This window comes from Cataglyphis hispanica, chromosome 16 (genome assembly GCF_021464435.1).
Source record: "Cataglyphis hispanica isolate Lineage 1 chromosome 16, ULB_Chis1_1.0, whole genome shotgun sequence".
In the NCBI taxonomy this organism is placed as follows: domain Eukaryota; kingdom Metazoa; phylum Arthropoda; class Insecta; order Hymenoptera; family Formicidae; genus Cataglyphis; species Cataglyphis hispanica.
The window spans coordinates 4,309,041-4,328,334 of record NC_065969.1 but is presented as its reverse complement, the minus strand read 5'-3'; the positions used below and the strand labels follow the sequence as shown (position 1 = coordinate 4,328,334).

At 33.0% G+C, this 19,294-nt stretch overlaps 3 protein-coding genes and 1 long non-coding RNA gene across 5 annotated transcripts; 3 read left to right on the top strand and 1 right to left on the bottom strand.

The window, feature by feature from the left end:
* Positions 1–587: 587 nt before the first annotated feature.
* Positions 588–6,663, top strand: LOC126855357 (uncharacterized). 2 transcript variants are annotated; one of them, XR_007688224.1, is made up of 8 exons: positions 588–748; positions 988–1,119; positions 1,201–1,324; positions 1,677–2,188; positions 2,694–2,843; positions 5,147–5,380; positions 6,198–6,374; positions 6,460–6,663. It is a non-coding gene; the product is annotated as an uncharacterized LOC126855357 (long non-coding RNA). The 2 variants fall into 2 exon arrangements; XR_007688223.1 differs by having other exon boundaries at positions 2,690–2,843.
* LOC126855350 (nuclear transcription factor Y subunit gamma-like) lies at positions 5,717–7,796 on the bottom strand. The gene is made up of 5 exons (XM_050602918.1): positions 7,614–7,796; positions 7,247–7,379; positions 6,712–7,179; positions 6,458–6,631; positions 5,717–6,363 (listed from the first exon to the last, which is right to left on the bottom strand). The coding sequence occupies exons 1-5, from the start codon at positions 7,634–7,636 to the stop codon at positions 6,190–6,192; spliced, it is 972 nt and encodes a 323-aa protein (XP_050458875.1). The 5' UTR covers positions 7,637–7,796; the 3' UTR covers positions 5,717–6,189.
* Positions 7,797–7,928: 132 nt separating this feature from the next.
* Positions 7,929–17,323, top strand: LOC126855333 (small subunit processome component 20 homolog). Its single transcript, XM_050602879.1, has 8 exons — positions 7,929–8,101; positions 8,176–8,456; positions 8,551–13,704; positions 13,945–14,200; positions 14,453–16,133; positions 16,209–16,642; positions 16,732–17,001; positions 17,124–17,323. Exons 1-8 carry the CDS (start codon positions 8,057–8,059, stop codon positions 17,268–17,270), a joined length of 8,268 nt encoding a protein of 2,755 aa, XP_050458836.1. The 5' UTR covers positions 7,929–8,056; the 3' UTR covers positions 17,271–17,323.
* A 208-nt stretch (positions 17,324–17,531) lies between these two features.
* LOC126855480 (deoxyhypusine hydroxylase) lies at positions 17,532–19,079 on the top strand. Its single transcript, XM_050603168.1, has 4 exons — positions 17,532–17,684; positions 17,807–18,195; positions 18,275–18,595; positions 18,675–19,079. The coding sequence occupies exons 2-4, from the start codon at positions 17,916–17,918 to the stop codon at positions 18,998–19,000; spliced, it is 927 nt and encodes a 308-aa protein (XP_050459125.1). The 5' UTR covers positions 17,532–17,684; positions 17,807–17,915; the 3' UTR covers positions 19,001–19,079.
* The last annotated feature ends 215 nt before the right edge of the window (positions 19,080–19,294 follow it).

The window sequence follows — 19,294 nt, the reverse complement described above, 5'->3', positions numbered from 1 at the left end:
TAGAAGAGGCGAGAATATTCCCGCGTGGTTTTTTTTTCACTTTATCGATTACAGCACGATAAAAGCTCCGCGAGATGTGTCCGCTTCTCTGTCACTGTGTGTGACAAAACAAATTAAGGCCTGTGTTATGATTGAAATAACGAAGAGCGAGCAGCGGTCTGCTTGCGAGATATTAAAGTATAGCCTCATTTGAAACTCATAACATTAAACAAAAAATTCATGTTTGTCACGCGGAAAGTAGATTAAGATAAATTGACAGGAACTTATATCAACTTTTATCAAGTATTGCTTTTAAAATATTTTAGTGCTTATTTTTTGTTTTTTTATTTTTTTATTTTATGTTTATTATGTCGCTTGTAAAATGTAAAGAAATGTTCCGCAATATGCCTTAACATTCTTTTATTAAATCCATATTAAGATTTAACACTATTGAATTTTGTTAAAAAAGTTATGAATAAGAAAAATTGAAAGAACTAGAATTTTTAAAGTAAACATTTTAATTAGAAATTCGTTTTGCAAAATAGCTTTGCAAAATATATCCTTATTAATTTTATTCTTAATTTATTTATTTTGAAAAGGTTGTTCAGTATTTTTTCGAGATAAACTTTGTTTTATTAATGTTTTAGACTTGAAACCTCTTTACGGCTAATGGCGAGGGTGAGTCTGCATTTTTCAAGAACGATATGACGAAGATGAGGAATAGCATGGGCGGCAATATAATTTTCTACATCCTATATCAACATCCATTGTACGTTTTCCACCAGCTTGATGGACTCTCAAATTTCGTTAAAAGTCTCTTACTAACGTTACCATAAAAGCATCTCAAGAAACTTTCTCGTTTTAAGCTCCGCTCCGCTCTCGTTCGCAATTGTTTCTAAGCTGTTTTTATATCCACAATCGACAATATTTGAATGTTATATATGTAGAATGTACAGACATATATCATGAGATTTCCCCGACATAATTCTTGACCGATATAATTTTCAGAAAAATCATCCTAACTAAACCTAGACGTATAGAGTAACGCTAAATGTGTTCTCAGGAACTATATATAGCTATCGACATCTTGATCAAGGCTTTGTAACGAATGATAAAGGAGAATAATACTTTTACATAACGGTGAGTAAGCATGCAAGGGTCGGATAAGTACGACTAATCCAACCCTCCTGTTTTTGTATTTTCACAATACATCAAACACAGGGATCTCTTCGTTTTTCTGGGAGACTGGCCATCATTGATTTATCTCTTTATTGAAATCGGCCAATCAATCGGCCTGACCGCAATACTATCCATTTGCTTCGAATGGATACAAATTCGATATTGCGTAAGTAAAATTATCATTCAAAGATCATTTTATTATGCTATCTTAAAAAAGTTGTATGCTTAATTTTTTTATAATATATATTTGTCTATATAGAGTGTCACGAGGATTTAAATATCCTTTAGTAGCAGATTTTAGTAGCCAATATGTTTTCATTATATAAAATGAAGATTTCGTTAAAGGTTTTATTAAATTCTATTAATTAAAAAATATAGTTTTGTTAGTATTTTAACTCCACAAGTTTTGCTCCACGTTACTTAAATACAGAATTCTCATGACAAAGAGTCTCTTCATTCTATCTCTGGAATTCAACGCTTTCCACGTACGAATAAAATTTTCAATCTTCCTCCCAAAGGAGTTCGCGACTCTCGCATCGCTGCTGCTTCTCCAAATAAGTACGATACACCAGCTTCGTGAAAGAAATATCGATTCTAACGTGCGACGGACATTATCACGTTTCCCAAGAGTCACCCAATGTAGAGACAGCGGGTAATAAAGGAAGACACGCCACAGAAAGATAGACATGGCGTCGGCATCATTCTACAATGGGTTGATCGTAACTGCACGGCCAGTGGAGAAATGGCGGAATAATGGTTTTGGTGATATGTCTAATAAGGAATTGTTTTCTGCAAACTGAGAAAAAAAAGAACACATATGTATATATACATATATTTTCTCTCTTGAAAGGCCTCTCTATGAGAGGCTTATGGTCTTTATCTCCAAGATATATATTAAAGTACATAGTAGGTATATGTATGTGACGACCACCCAGATGTATGTATATACCTCATTGTGCGCTCCAGGAAAAATGCAGGGACATAGAGACGTATACGGTGTCGTCGTGGGATCTGCGAGATGGGTCCTGAGGTATGCGTTTTATTGTTATAACGTTGGGAACATTATTATTTTAACTCTTAGAATATAATATCGATCTTTGAGATCGCTATTTAACTTTTATATATTTTGCCTTTTTATTCCTTTACATATTTTAACAAACAATTTCTTGTTGAAAAATATCTTTTCTGATTTTTTAATTTCTTTATTTTTACTATTTACATTTTTTGAGAAAGAAAAAGAGTTCAATGGTAATATGAAAAAATTAATTAGAAGCTTCAGGAAATATTAGACAATATAAAAATGAGGATTAATACTTTAAGTGATCTAATTTAATTTGATGATTTTAATAAGTCAGGCATTTTGCCTTTGTGATAATGTTATCAAGTATTATATCAACGTTTATTATCTAGAGAGAATTTTATGGAAATTCCTAGAATACGATTTATCGATCATAATCATTCATTGCTTCGAGTGTTTGTAATAGATCTACGTGGAGGATTGTCATGAATCATGTCAAGTTCATCTTTTCAGACAGAGGATTGCAGAGTTAATGGATATACACATATGCATCTCATCGTCAATGAGGATCCGAAAAAGATTAACGAGCTGCATATTCATGTTAAACATATTGATTAGAACCGCAGTAATCAAGTTTCATCGGGGATTCCACTTAGGAACGTAGCAGGTTCGCAAAGTGATCTTTTTTGAAAAATAATATCGTATTAACACGCAAGAGAACATGCGATGTGTACTTATAAAGTACGGTCCTGCAAAAGTGGACACACATACGTGTGGTAGAGATCCTGCGTGAGTTTCGGGGCAGAGCTAAGTAAGCGCGAGAGATATCTCTCTCCCTGTTTTGCGCGTAAGTATATGTTTGGAGATGAATATATGTGCACAACGAGGAAATATCTGTATGCATATGTGTGTGTGAATAGGTAGATAGGTATGTATCAACATGCGTTCTCCCTTCGTTATATAAGGTGTTTCGCTACTAAGGAAAAAGTCACATTTGTTATATATAAATCCGGCCGGAAAAAAGGAAAAAGTCATGTGATAGAATTGATTCTATATAGCAAAGCTATTAAAAAAACTTTGTTCAAAATCAATGGTCAATTATTTTTTTTGTTTACATCTTATACCAAATACGGTTTAAAGAAATTGCACATACATTATATAATACTTCGTGAAAGTTTCTAGATATAAAAAGTAGATGAAGAATTCTCTTTTCGAGATTTCTCTAATTTACTGTTATTTATAATTTTACATTAATATTACTATAATTTTCATCAGGATTTGTAAATAATTGAGCCACATTTTTATTGCGATGACATTCTTGGATTCCGCAGCGGTGACGAACGAATGATTTTCGGCAGACACCCTGTGTGTGCATGCAACGCAGGCGCAGGCAGCTGTCACCTTACACCTATGGAGGAGGAGGAGAAGGCATGGGGCTGCGGCGGCCATTCTCAACTTATCTCTAGGATCTTTGTAAACATGTCGTGAAATCCGAGTATTCCGACAGTGGCGTAGATCACGGGGTGGAAAGGATCTATCAGGGGCAGGGAATCAAAATCGAGAATCGGCAGCGCCGTCGTATAATTTCAATCCCTAATTAAACACGCGAAAATCTCATCTCTGTGCTTATTTGCACGCAGATCTGATCATTTTTGAGCGGTGCGGAAAATTCGATTCCGTTGCCGAATTTTACTTATGCAACCGTATGCAAAGCGTAATCTTTGATGCCCGAAGATGAGTATTCTTGTGGCATCGCGACGCCGCATGTGGTTCCCCCGACAACTGGGATCGCCAGTGGCAACTAAATGGAGAGCGCATCTTTGTTCCGTGCTAATAAAAAGGACGTGTCTGTGGAGACCTAATGTCCTAGCGGTCCTAGAATATGCGCCTAACGATGTTGGAAACATATAGTTGGGAAGTGGAATGTCACATATACTTGGGATTGCTGACTACTAAAAAATAAATTAAAATTTCTCTTAAACATCATCGCGCGAACGGAATTGTTGAAAGCGCACGGTTTTTCCCATGTCATTAATCACTACAAATGCAAATGAGGATCAAATCTGTTTTTTTTTTTAAATTTCCTTCAAAATTGTCTTTTTAATGTAATGCTTAATATTGAATTATCATATTGAATATGTGAAAAATTAAGACATAAGAGAAAGAAATATTTAATAAAAATTTTTTAATTTTTTTGCTAGAAAAAATATTTAAAGTCGAGGAAAAAATTCATAGATAAAATTTATTCGTATATTTTTTCATAACATATCGTGTATTCACAAATTTTGTAGCGAAATTAGTATTTCGATCACTCAAGTTTTAATATATCCGATCACCTTTTAGTCAGCTCTAATTTTTTTTTATTTTATTTATGTTTAATTTCTCGTAAATAATAAACGAATTAAATATAGCAAGAGAAAATCTGCTTATATTTAATACTTAAATCTTCGAAAATGGGAAATTATTTTAAAATGTCGAGATTCTTGTTTATATTCTTGTTCCATTTTAAATGAATTTTAGAGCAAAAATATACAGATTGAAACATAAACGAAACAAGATAACCATATATTCTTTTATAAAATAGATCCTATAAACAAATCGGTATTTAGCGTGAAACACAACACGTATTTTTGTAAACATTGAAATTAAACAGAAAGTCCTTATAAACATTCTATAAACATACGATATATGATAGAAACTTGAGTTTCATTATGCGAAGAGGAAGAAAAATTATTAGAGAATTAGCAAATAGCCGAGTAACATAAATTTGTATATATGTGTAATATATTTATATATACATATATAATAAGTGCATTACGCGATATCGATTGATTAATAAATGCACATATTTTTTTAAGATAAATAATATATTCAACTTAATATATGCATATTAACGAATTATGAAGAATATACGTGTAAATGCATTATTATGTGACATTTCGAGGCTATTGTAAAAATTCTGAGTTTCAGAACTTGCCAGACAACCGCAACAACGTGAAACATAATACAAGTTGCACCAGCCAGTCCTAAGCTCAGCCATGCGAAGCGGGCAGCCAACGGCGAAGGAACGCGACTTACGAATCAGATTACATCTTGCGTTGGCTTATCTTTATTCTTCACCTTACATCGCCACGATTCACCTCATTTCGCTCGAGTGACCAACCCTTCGATCAGCATCTTATAACAGAGGACGTCCAGACGCACGTAATCATATGAACAAGAATTCTTGGAGTTCTCAAATATCGGCGAAATTTTTCAGATAATTAGATTAATCATGGGAAATCAATAATACTATATAACTTTCTATAAAATTATATTAGAAAAATCAGAGTACATAAAATATGACAGATTGATGATGGAGTATGAAAAAACCTTAACGAAAAATTTAATTTTTAAATGTCTTACACATTTCATCAAGACAATTATTTTAGATTAATTGTCGAGTAATTACCAGACATTATTTTATGTTGCTTATAAACAGAAAGACTTGCGTGTTGTGTACATATATTCTAAATAAATATATATATATATATATATATATATATATATATATGTATACATTTAGAATATATGTACACAACACACATATCTTTTTCTGTTTATAAGCAATACAAAATAATTACTTGACAATTTAGAATAATTATCCATCTTGATGAAATGTGCAAGACATTTGAAATTAAATTTTTTTATTTTTTATGTTGTATCAGTAATTTGTTATGTTTTGTGTTCTCTGATTTTCTTAATATAATTATATAAAGTTATATACTATTATTGATTTTCTATCTTTCGTGATTAATCTAATTATCTTAAATTTGTTCTAATTATCCGAAAAAATAGTTGCTTATAAACAGAAAAAACTATGTATTGTGTAGATATATTCTATATATATATATATATATATATATATATATATATATATATATATATATAGAAATGTGATATTTATATTTTTTATCTTTCACATTTGTGTCATTATATTATATTATTTATAATATATAGTTGAAATATTAATATTATTCAGTATCAGCGCTAGAAGTTTGTAAGAAAACTGGAGCTTGGGCGCCTTGCGCAACTTGTATCAATTGTGGTTGAGTCTGAATGGGAGCTGTCTGAATGATAATTGGTTGATTGCTTCCACCTTGTACTTGCATACGAATCATCTGCAGTTGCTGGGGAGTCAACTGAATCTAAAAAAAAAGTAGTGGAAAAATGCATAACATGCAAGAATAACATGAGATTAAGTAAATAAATATTTCAAAAATAAATTTCCTTTATATTTACAGGTATCTGTTGAATTTCGCCGCTAGGAGTAACAATTTGTTGTACAATTTGTATCCCACCAGTTTGAGTGGGGGGTGTTTGTTGGGTTTGCTGCAATTGTATAATTTGTTGACCAGATGACTGCTGCGGATTTTGAACTGTAACTGTTTGTGCTGTATTTGTGTTAGAGGTCTCCTAAAATTAATAAAATTATAAATATATGTCAATATACTGATATATGCGAAATTGTATGGATTAGTTAAAAGACAATATACCTGTTCTACCGGACTGCCAATATTGATAGTCTGAATTTGTCCACTGGAAGGTTGGACAATCTGTATAGGTTGCGTAGTACCACCACTGCTCTGTACACCTTGATTTGCTGAAGCTTGTTGCTGTGCCAATTGAAAATAATAATGGACTTGATCAGAATTCATAGATGTGCGTACAGTGGCCTCATTCTGTGCTTTACTTTGTTTTATTTCGTCTCTAGGTACTATATCTATGAGAAAATCAAACTGATCGTATTTTGTAACTGCCATTGCAATGTCATTCCTTTGGAGAGTTCTTCTCTTATTGTCCTCTGTATGCACCCATGCTCTGAGAGTCAGTTCATGTATAAAAATCTCTGCTGCTTTAGCAAAAAGCATAGGAGCTTCTGCACTTATCATCTTTACATCTCCATCCAATTTCATAATCTTCTTTATCCTTGCCAATGGTAAAGATTGTGTTTTAAGATCCATCTAGAAACATATGCTTATTTAAATGTTGAAAAGGACTATAATATATTGATTTATTAGTTTTACTAACAGTTGTAATATTTTTTATTTCTTCCATAACTTTTGGCCAAAAGCCAGCCAATGCTTGTTGTGCCTCAGAATTGCCTGGCGATGCAATTTGCAAGTCTCCATTTGAATCGCCCTCTATTTCACTATCTTGATTTCTGAAAAATATATAACAATAAATATAAGGTTTATGCAATTTTATTCTACTTGGTTCTATCTATTTAGAAATAAATGAATAAGAAAAGAAAAACATATGTAATTTAATTAAATCAAAATTAGAATTGTTAATCTATAAAATAAATAATCTTCTTTTTTGTATATAAATAATTTTAAGGTATACCAAATACAATAACATAATTCTAACCTAAAAAGGAAAGAAATTTTTGACTTACGAATTCAGGAAAAACACAGACATTTTTGCAGCTGTTGTTTGATTACATATAAAGATCCTTTAATTATCAAAATTCCATCACTACAATCAACCTAATTCAATCATATTTGACGTTGCAAACAACAGACCTATCTTATGCAGGAAAAATGGAGGGATTTCTTCGCATATGCGTGACAGCATAAAAGGATGCGTTCAGAAATCCTACGTAGTGAAGTCACTTGTAATTGGTTAATTAATTGACCAATAGATCTGTTTTTCTGCACTTGAAACGAAAGGTATATAAAAGGAATACATTCGAACATTGGAGAGAATAAATAGTACACGAAAAATGAATATAACACCGTAACTATCGTGCACGTGCTATGTTTGTTATAAATGTTACATTTTAAGTTTTAGACTTAACGAATTTAATTAACATAGAAAGCATCTTCCTCTCCTATAAAAATGAAGACCAAACCAAACCGTCATAAGGAAAAAAACACTTTTCGGGTATTGAAAGAAGAAAAGAAAACTAAATAATTATTGCGTTTTTTTTACTAAGCTGGTCTTTCTCTTTTGCACAGTTTAAACCATTCTCCGAAAGAGTGACGGAAATTGAAGTCGATGTCTTTCATCGTGTGGGCCATCGATATGAAGATAATTGTGAGGAAGTGGAAACTTATTTTCACCAAACATTACAGAAATGGAATGTTCTTAACCTAACAGATGGTTATATTGCTTTTAAGAAGCAAGTGCGAGACATCATTACATTGCCTCAATTGATTCATAAGAAGCAATATGTAATTGACATACTTATGGAATATCTGAAGAAACGGGATCCCTTGTTTCTGCAGCCTATTCTAGAGTAAGTATAGAAAAGTACTAGTACAGAAAACTACATAAATATATATATCTACATATTTTATTGTTTTTACATTTGTATGATCTGTTTCTCATAGATTAGTAGTAGCTGTATCGAGAGACCTTCAGAAAGATTTTTATGAGTATTTCCCAGAATTTTTATCTGAAATAATCTGTTTATTACAAACGAAAGACACGGAACAGATAGAATATACATTTACCACTCTGGCATATCTTTTTAAATTTTTGTGGCGATATCTGATAAAAAACATAAGAACTGTGGTCACTCTATTGTTGCCATTATTGTCTGACACGCAACCGGTCTATATAAATAGGTTTGCTGCAGAAAGTTTTGCATTTGTAGGTCGCAAAATCAAAGATAAAGATTCCTTTTTAAAATTAGTATTACATATTTTGGAAGATTATCCAAATGGAGTACCAGGTTGTGCAAAATTATTATTTGAAGTTGTGTTTGGTATCGCAGGACAATTTCATTCCTGTGGTGAACAAATGTTGTTGATTTATTTTAATGCTTTGCAAGACCAATCTGTTAATCAAAAGCTCACTTATAAAGTTTTGGAACAGATTGTAACATGCATACTAGAAAATGTACATTTTCAAAAATGTGATATTATGTGGAATGTTATATTAAAAGTGATAGATATATTTATTGAAAAATCAAAACAACCATTGGAATCCTCCGATAGAGAGCATGCATTAGTTCTATTTCTGCGTCTGTTACATATTATTATCAGTTATAAAAATGGAAAGTTTTTAACTGATGCTATATCTCTGATAAAAAAATTTGTTTTTATAATGGACACATTAAACGAGGATAATATATCTTCAATAGATATCCTACGAGAGATTATTAATGTGTCTGTTGCTATTCTCTTAGCATCCAATGTAAAATTAATGCAGGAAAATTCGAGTCAACTATTATTGAAAATTATGGCAGTGAACAATACAGAATTATTGTATTTTGCTGTTGAGAAGTTAATGCACTATTCTTCATTTGAAACCTTAGTCTTACCTCATGTATTGCGGCGCAGTATCTCTATTGGAATTGACAATGAGACATTGCTTCTCTTTACTAAAATAATTCTTGTCAAAGCATCGCCTTGTCTTAGTGGTATAAATTTAAACAAATGGAGAAAATACATTCTAGATGTACGAAATATCGGAGTTAAAAGTATCGATTATTTTTTGTTGGAATTGAAGACATTGTCTACTGATATTGTTTCAATCGATGCAATAAGAATGTTGATAATTTTACCGCATCTGAAACCATTGCACGAAGAATTTAAGACTGTATTGCAAAATGGGTTATTATTTACGTATCAAAAGATGTTAGAATATGATAATACAGATGCTGCATGCATTAATAGAACTAGTTTTATATTTTTATTAATGCTAGAATCGATAATACATATATCAGAGCCAAAAGAGCTTCATGAGTTTTTTGAGAAATCCAACATAACAATAGTTGAGCTTATCAACAAATATCACGATAACAAATATATTTTAAACGCGATAGATCTTTCTTTAACTTATTTCATTACCTCAGAATATCACGCAAATTATATCAATTCTGCATTTTTCGATATATTAAATAACAACATAGTGAAGAAAATGAGTTCACCTTACAGTAGTATTCGATTGATTGTATCACATTTGTATTCTTTATTTTCTAACATTGAAGATCTGAGAAGATCTTCGGTGCAGGATAACGACAAAACTGCCATGGAACTCGTTTATTTAGCGGAATGTGAACCCGCAACGGTACAAAATTATCGCACCAAATTATTGCATTTACAAGCTTTAGGTTTTCAAAGTCATGCGATAGCTAATTTAAATTCAAAGTATTACGAATTCCCATTGCGTTGCTTGATTGGTAATCTATACGTAAATTTCTCTCTGCTCTGGCAACCTGTAAGTATAGTCCTAGCTAGTTATGGCAATAAAGAATGTCCACAGTTCTGGCCAACATTTCTGGCCGAATTAATGTCTAACAATGCGCAAGAAATTGAATGGAAACCATTGTTCGACTGTCACGTAATTTCCTCGTTGGAGACTCTGATAGAGAAGCATGACGATAAACCTGATTTCGAAAATTACAAGATACTACTCTGGAAATGTATGACGCATTTCTCGCATTACGCCGAGACGAAGAATAGAGATTTAACCGGATTGTTTATCGATTTTATAAATACAAATTTTTTTAAATCTAACTCCGAAGATGGCAAGTATTGTAATATCGAGAAACATAAGGATGTAATTAACGCAAATAACGATACGAATGATGAAAACGAAGAAGAAGAAGGGAATGAAATTGTAAAAATCACGCAAGCGGACACGAAGAATAGAAATTACAAGGTGAAACGCTTACTTGCTCAGATGGAGATATTTGAAAAAGTTCTAAATCCAAAAATGTTATACAGAGAAGCGGAGATGCGTCAGATTTACTTGGACTTACTTTCTTCGAAAAATACCGACATACAGAAAGCTGCCTTGAATTGTCTTTTTGCATATAAGTACGAATATCTTTTGCCGTACAAGGAATCGCTGTATGCTCTGATAAGCGAAAAGAATCTGAAGAATGAGCTCGCGCGTTTTAAGCTGGATCAAGAGAGTGATGTGATCAAAGAGATTCATCGTGAGAATCTCATACCAATTATAATGAGAATTATTTATGCGAAAATGATTATGAAGACTGGTATGAGAACCGGTGGGAAGGCTAGTGGATTTACACGACGGAAGATGATATTGCGTTTTTTAGGCGGTACGCAGGAAGATGAAATGATTGTATTTATCCAAATGGCCTTTCGACCCTTCAAATCATACGTCTCGCTAGAAGTGGAGGATAATGAATTTGATTTGAAGCGATACATCGAGAACATCATTTGTACGATTGATCTAACTAACGTTATCCCACCTAAACGCATGCAAAGCGCTGTGAATTTGCTGGCGATAGTGATGGAACAATTCGGCAATAAGATGTCAACGAAGCTGTTGCCGCGTTTGCTCAGAATATTGCTCTGCATTTTGGCGGAGGTGACTGGAATTTTACATAAATCGGACAAGGTTTACCCGGGATACTTGTCGGCGATTAAGAACGTGCGAACGAGTTGCATAAGTATATTGGCCAGATTTTTCACGCATTTTGAAAACTACGATTGGAAACGATACGAGATTGACGCGGTCTATCATGTCGCAATATTTCCCTGGTTACAGAAATTACCAGTCGAGGGTATACATAGTCCTACAGCTTTATTGAAACTGTTTATGGCATGGGGCCAGAATCCGCGATATCATCCGCTGTTTGCGAAACATCGAGAGGATGATAAGTCAATCATTCCTCTCCCTTACATCGTGCAACTGCTCTTGAATCCTAAGACACATCAGTCTGTCATTAACGCTATTTTGGAAATTATTGAAAAGTTGCTGACACTACAAGATTATGGACAATCTAATAAGGATAATATGCAAGTGGACGAACCGTTTTTACCGCTGATACCGGTACTGACGAATCTGCTTGACGTGGAGAAGAGTATACTTCCGGACGGAATCAATTATGGGTCCGCTATTCTTTTGCCGCACGTACCTCACATTTTGGAATTTCTCAGAAATAAATTTGAAAAATCCAAAAGAGGTATAAACAAGACCGATTTGCTCATATTATCACGAATCTCCGAATTTGTCACGGATACTGAAACATGCGATACTTTGTTAAAACTGATATTGCCCGTACTAGTAAAGAAAGCTGCGTATGGCAATAACGAAGAAACCATCATGGAGCTTACGACAACCGTATTGAATCTTGTAAAAATTGCAAATAAGCCAGAGATTCACTTGCGTGCCATTGCGCCACTAATGGGCTTTGTATCAGATGTGCCTGCTCGCAAGCTTCTTCTGCAATTGTATGGCGCTATCGCTGAAAAATCCTCGGAGGAATATCGCGAGACAATGATACGGGATCGTGATATTCTGATTGCGCTCAATGCATGGGATCGCAAATGGATTGATCAACCGGATTTTCAGAAAAGATTGGACGCTTTCGATGAGATCAACGATATGGCTAAGAAAAACACTATCACCCTGGAATTTGGCGTGACTATAATACACAATTGTTATTATTTCTTAAAGACCGAATCGGATCTGGCGATGAGAGATTGCGCCGGTCAGTGCTTGAAACTCGTGGGATCCAGATTGGCGAAGGAACATCAGAATAACGCCTCGAACAGACGTTACTTAATAGACGACACAATTTTGGCGCTCACGAGGAAAGGAATTATGAGCAAGAATGAGACTGTTCGCCTTCAATCAATAGCCTTTTTAGGACACATGGCTCTAGAATGCGCGGATGTGCATCCTATCTTGCGAGACATGTCATTACTCGCTAATCGTGCCGATCCCGAAGTCGATTTCTTCGAGAATATGCAGCATTTGCAGTTACACAGAAGGGCTCGAGCGTTATTGAAATTCTGTACACTCGCCAAGACATTACGGAAAGCATTCAATTCTCGAACCTTGACGCAATTCATCCTTCCCCTTTGCTCGTCGTATCTATGCAACGAAGCATTTATTCATAAAAATAGCCTCATCGACGCTGCCATTGAAACTATCGGAGTTGTATGTAGACTTTTACCGTGGCATCATTACGAGATCATCTTAAGGTATTATTTAAATAAACTGAAGAGATCCATGGAGTTTCAAAAACAACTCATTAGAATAGTAGTAGTGATATTAGACTCGTTCCATTACGATCTTTCAAAATATAAAGAAGCGCAAAAGATTACGCAGGTCGAACTTATTTCGGCGGAAACGGAGGATAATGCCACTTTGATTGGCGAAGAGAAAACTAATGAAATAATCGGTGAAGATGCGAACCTCGAGGATAAAGAAACTGAAGAAATATTAGAGGAAGCGTTAAATGATGAAAATGTCGAGAATATTGAAGACATAGAACAGGATGAAGTAGCGGAGAAAGATTTACCGATAATCGAGAAACAAACATTACTTTCACAAAGCGGAGCGAAGAAAGTGATGTTCAGTATATCGAATGGTTTGTTACCTCAGTTGCATCGATCCATTATGGCCAGAACGCGGCAGGATAGTAGCCATAAAATTAACAAAAAAAAGCTCACAGCCGAAACGGAGGAAGATGATTTATTGAGAGTTCCCATTGCTGTTGCACTTGTTAAATTACTACAGAAAATGCCCGGAAATCTTCTGGATGCGAACCTGCCGGGGTAAGTTTACCATATCGTACAGTGTGATATTTATCTAATTTAGGAGCAGACAATATCTGTTTCATCTTGTATAGAGATTCTTATATTATTTTTTTATTGTGTTTTAAAATTATTTCTTTGAAACAAAATTTAATAAAATAAGTCAGTGCTTCTATACATGGAACATATAGACAAAGTTTTATCATTTAATTTTGGTAATTATATATATGTATATATATACATATTTTTTTCTTTTTTCAGGATTTTTATGAAACTGTGTACATTTCTTAAATCGCGTATGGAATCAATTCGACGTACGACCCGCGAGACACTGCAAAAAATTATGATAACGTTAGGACCAAAATATCTTCATCATCTTTTGAAAGAAATGAATACATTATTAACTAAGGGTTTCCAAGTGCACGTTCTTGTGTACACAGTACAGTCTGTATTACTTGTATTGAAACCTTATTTTCAGAAATACGACATTAATCATAATCTACAAAGTATTTTATCTGTAAGTACAATTATAATTACAATATATACACTATATATATATATATATATATATATATATATATATATATATATAAATTCATTTCATTATTGGAATTTTTAATATAAAACTTTCAATGTTCATAATTCTGAAAGAATTTATAATCTCACATTTATACAATATATTTTTATTGATATAGTTAATATATAGAAGACATTGGTAAAATTTGATCACATTCTTTTTATATATTTTCAAATAATTATTTTTACATAGGTATGCAAAGTCGATCTATTTGGATTAACTGCCGAAGAAAAGGAGATAGCTGGTATTGTTAAAAATGTATCAGAAGCAAGAAGTACTAAAAGTTTTGACATTTTCCACATATTAGCAGAATTTATAACGGAATCTTGCTTATTGGATTTAATCCTGCCATTAAAAGAAGTGCTGATGAAAACGCGCTCGTACAAAACGATAAATAAAGTTACGGAATGTCTCCGGAACGTAACTCTTGGATTGGCGGATAACTCTTATATACCTCTAGAACAGATGCTCATATTTCTCTATGGCATTATTTCAGAAAGCATACCGGATCTTATGCCGGAAAAAGACAGCAAAAAGCTTGAGGAAGAGGAAACGAGATCGCTCGTGCAGCAACAATCAAATTGTTTCATTATACCACCAGAACCTAAAAACAGAATGGGTATTAAAGCTACAGCGAAAACGACTAAGCGTACCAATGTTCATATAATGATAGAATTTGGTTTGAAACTGTATCATATATTGCTGAAACGAGACAAGATCTCCTGTGCGGAATACAAGCTTTACTTGGAACCTTTCGTCCCAGTTCTGAGCGATTGTCTAAATTCTCATCATGTTAAGCTGTGTACTGTGGCTTTACAATGTTTAAACTGGATGCTAAAAATGGATTTAAATTCGACACGCGAGTCGATATCGGGAATCTGTACCACCATGTTCGACATCTTGCATAAATACGCCGCTGCGGGATTAAGCAAGGGAGACAACTTCGATCTCGTGATGGCCACATTTAAATGTATGTCCGTGATCGTCCGTGACGTGAAATACTTTAGTATTGATGCCGATCAATTGAAGATTCTTGTCTTATATGCGGAACAAGATCTGCATGACAGCGATAAGCACGCCACTGCGTTTACATTGCTCAAGGCTATAATTAATCGGAAAATGATTATCCCTGAAATGCACACTGTTATGGAAAAAGTCGCTAAGTTGAGCATCACTACGGAATTGGAACACATTAGATTGCAATCGCGTTCTTTATTCTATTCGTATTTGATGGAATATCCTCTTGGTAAACATTTAGACAAACACATTTATTTTTATCTCAAACAATTGAGTTATGACTTGCAGCCAGGCCGATTGAGCGCATTAGAGATGATTCACACTATCGTCACAGGATTCCCATTAAAAACTTTAATTAGAAGATCGGAAATTATATTTATAATGACGAGCGCAAGATTAATAGATGACGATGATCCGACATGCCGTAAACTTTGTGCGAAATGTATAACGGAAATACTCACCCGAATATCCTCTAACGAAAGAAATAAATTATTCAATAAGTGGCCTGTTCAATGGCTAAGTGATTCCAACATAAGATATCGAACATTGGCGGCACAATTATGCGGCATATTTGTGACTGTTGAAAAAAATGAGTTTGATTTACGATTATCTCAAATTTTGCCATTATTATTAAAGCAATTCCACGCAAATTTTTCCGTTTCCGACAATGAAAAACCTGGAAAATTTGTCAAACTAGACAATCAAAATCATTTACAGAAAAATCTCAATTTAAAAAATTCGGAAAGAGCAAAAGATCATCATTTAATTCAAGTTTTACACTTGTTGCTAAAAATTGCACGTTACACATCATTCTTCACGAGTGAACAGTACAAAGATTCCATCGACTCTTTTGCCGGTAAGTAATATTTGTTGAAATGTGTGAATAGACATTTTTGTAGCAAGTACATATATATTTTATTTTATTTCACAGAATATAGTCAGTCTTTGTTATCTCATCCACATTTCTGGGTTCGATTAGCTGCCACACAATTTATTGGATTTGTCTTGACTGCTCTAGACGTTAATAAAGTTGTGGAGCTTTTAAATAATTCCAAAGATGAGACAGTACAAGAAGGATACATATATTCAAATCCTATTGATATTTTAAAGAGTTTGATTTTAGATCTAATAGCGCAACTCTATCCAGATATGACGTTTGAAGAATTAGCAGATCAAGTAGTGAAAAATCTAATTTTTATTGCAAAAATATTAAAATCGATTAAAATATCTGATGTGCATTGTAAGAAACAGGGTGAAGAAAATACAACAAAGGATAACAATAATTTATCTCTTTCTTGGCTTATTAGAAGATTGAGAAAAGCTATTAATATAGAAATAACACAAGCTCCTAAATCGATATCAGTTGTAAGGATATATTTTTATTTACTGGATATTATCTATATAGAAAATTTTTATGTATGATATAAAAAATTATGTAAATCAAACATTTTCAGAGAACTGCAGTATTTAAATTTATTGCTGGTATAGTAACTACAATTCCTATAGAACATTTAAATACGATACTTTTTAATATCATGTCTCCATTGGTACGAGAGATAGCTATAACAGAAGATACTAATACTGAATTACGTCGACTTGCCAAAGAAGTAGTTGCCATGATTAAAAAATTGATAGGAAACGAAGAATATATCAAATTATTGAATCGTGTGCAACAAAAACTCGATATTAAGAGAGCAGAAAGAAGAAAAGTTCGCGCACAACAGGTAAATTAATTTATTAATTATTCATCTTTTTATATTTATGATAATTTTTACATAAAATATTATATAATAATACTTATTTACAAATATTCTTACAAATAAAATATACATAATATTCATTACAGTTTGTAGTTGATCCTGATTTGGCAGCTAAGCGCAAATTGGCCAGACAACAAAAGAAGAAGGAGTCGAAGAAAAGGAAAATTGATAATATAAAAGGAAACAAAATAGTAAAGAAACGCAGAAAGAAAGTAGACTCAGATGAATTATAATGCATAATTTATACAATTTTATAATTGCACAATAAATAATTATGATTTGTAAATATTTATTTTATATTTATTATATTTATTAATATAAAATATATATATAAATTATTGTAATGTTTTTACAAAGATATACAAAAGTACGTTTGAAATAATAACTGAGTAACTATATATCTGTAAAGAAAGATATAAGTTCAAAGGAATAATGTACATTGCCGCGCATGCGCGAAAAACCTAGCCTCATAGAGGGCGCATTCAGCGGAATGCTATAACCTAAAAAACTTCAGTGTTGATGGAATGAGTAATGTTTCTGTATACTGTTACGAGATGTATCATAACTATAATTTTTAATTATATTTTATTCATTTATTTATCTCGTTAAAACTAAAGAACATCCAGTTACAAATTTCAATTAATATGGTAATGAATCTAATAAATCTTTGTATACATACAAGTTCATTTTCTACAAGATCATTTTTTAAGCACATTGTGCTGCTATATACTTATAATTTAGTTTGGTAATTTTATTTTTATGATTACAGATTTATATTTATATTATCTAAATCTTTAAGATATTTATATACAAATTTTTCTTTTACGTGTGTTGGTGATTTTGATATTCAACATTTAATATACACATTTGCTGAAAAAATGGTACGAGCAAGTGAGAGCGATATCTTAACCATAGGCGGAGTCTTGAATGATTCTGCTAGGCCTTTGAAAGAAAGATTTCGGGCTTTATTCACTCTGAAAAATATTGGTGATGCAACGGCTATAAGTCAGATCAGTACGTGCTTTAAAGATCAGTCGGCATTGTTGAAGCACGAGCTCGCATATTGCCTGGGTCAGATGAAGAATCCTATGGCAATTAGCATCTTAATAAGTGTTTTGGAGGATCTGTCACAAGAACCAATGGTACGTCATGAAGCAGGTGTGTACATGACTTTCATTCAATCTTTAATGGTATGTTTTGAAACAAATGAAAAAAATAAAGTCTATAATTTGAATAGGAGAGGCATTGGGTGCTATTGGTGAGCCAAGTGTAATTCCATTGTTAGAGAAGTATCGTAAGGATCCTGTATTGGAGGTAGCGGAAACCTGCGAGTTAGCCTTAGATCGGTTAAAATGGTTGGAATCTAACAATAACATAGAGAACTTGCAAAAAAATCCATACTCGACCATCGATCCTGCACCTCCGATGGAAATAACAAATGTGAACATCTTAAAGGATATTTTATTAAATGAAAACAAATCGCTGTTTGATAGATACAGAGCAATGTTTTCATTGAGAAATTTAGGCACCAAGGAAAGTATCCTTGCACTTATGGAAGGTAATTACATTATTCTAATAGGAGGAAAAATGTTGGAAATATGGAGTAATAATTATCCATTTGCCTTTATTTGATGCAGGTTTGAAAGCTGGTAGTGCCTTATTCAGGCACGAAGTAGCATTTGTATTGGGACAACTTCAAGAAGAAATATCCGTGCCAGGATTGCGAGCATCGTTAGAAAATACAGAAGAAAATGAAATGGTGAGGCACGAGTGCGCGGAAGCCTTGGGTTCCATCGCTACTCCCGAGTGTTATGAGATATTGAACAAATATCTCAATGATAGTAAAAGAGTTGTTCGCGAAAGCTGTGTCGTCGCTTTGGATATGTGCGACTATGAGAACAGTTCGGAATTTCAATATGCGGATACATTGGCCAAGCTACCTACTGAAAATATCCATCTTTAAAATGTATATAATATTGTATATTTATTACATTAAAAAAAAAATCATAAATGCGATCTTTTAAAGCGTGGAAAGCTAAAAAGATTATTTTCTATTATGAATGTATATATTTTTCCTGTTTTCCTCAGTCTTAATTTCTTAATGTTAAGCTGTTTTTGCGGTAATTTTTATAGTCTGCTTTTATTTAATTCAGATTATACGAAAATTCTTTAAAATTTTAAAATTGCAGCAAATCAATTGTGCAAGAGGTTTGCATTTTCCTGTCATGTAAGACGAGTTTTTATTTAAAGAAACTGT

Excerpts from the sequence above, each read along its gene's own strand:
- LOC126855350 (XM_050602918.1), bottom strand. The coding sequence starts at position 7,636 with ATGTCTGTGTTTTTCCTGAATTC. Across the intron at positions 7,380-7,613 it reads TCTGTGTTTTTCCTGAATTC|AAATCAAGATAGTGAAATAG; the intron begins GTAAGTCAAAAA and ends TATATTTTTCAG. Across the intron at positions 6,364-6,457 it reads GCGAAATTCAACAGATACCT|ATTCAGTTGACTCCCCAGCA; the intron begins GTAAATATAAAG and ends CTTTTTTTTTAG.
- LOC126855333 (XM_050602879.1), top strand. The coding sequence starts at position 8,057 with ATGAAGACCAAACCAAACCGTCATAAGGAAAAAAACACTTTTCGG. Across the intron at positions 8,102-8,175 it reads AGGAAAAAAACACTTTTCGG|TTTAAACCATTCTCCGAAAG; the intron begins GTATTGAAAGAA and ends TCTTTTGCACAG. Across the intron at positions 8,457-8,550 it reads TTTCTGCAGCCTATTCTAGA|ATTAGTAGTAGCTGTATCGA; the intron begins GTAAGTATAGAA and ends TGTTTCTCATAG.
- LOC126855480 (XM_050603168.1), top strand. The coding sequence starts at position 17,916 with ATGGTACGAGCAAGTGAGAGCGATATCTTAACCATAGGCGGAGTCTTG. Across the intron at positions 18,196-18,274 it reads AATGGTACGTCATGAAGCAG|GAGAGGCATTGGGTGCTATT; the intron begins GTGTGTACATGA and ends TAATTTGAATAG. Across the intron at positions 18,596-18,674 it reads TATCCTTGCACTTATGGAAG|GTTTGAAAGCTGGTAGTGCC; the intron begins GTAATTACATTA and ends TATTTGATGCAG.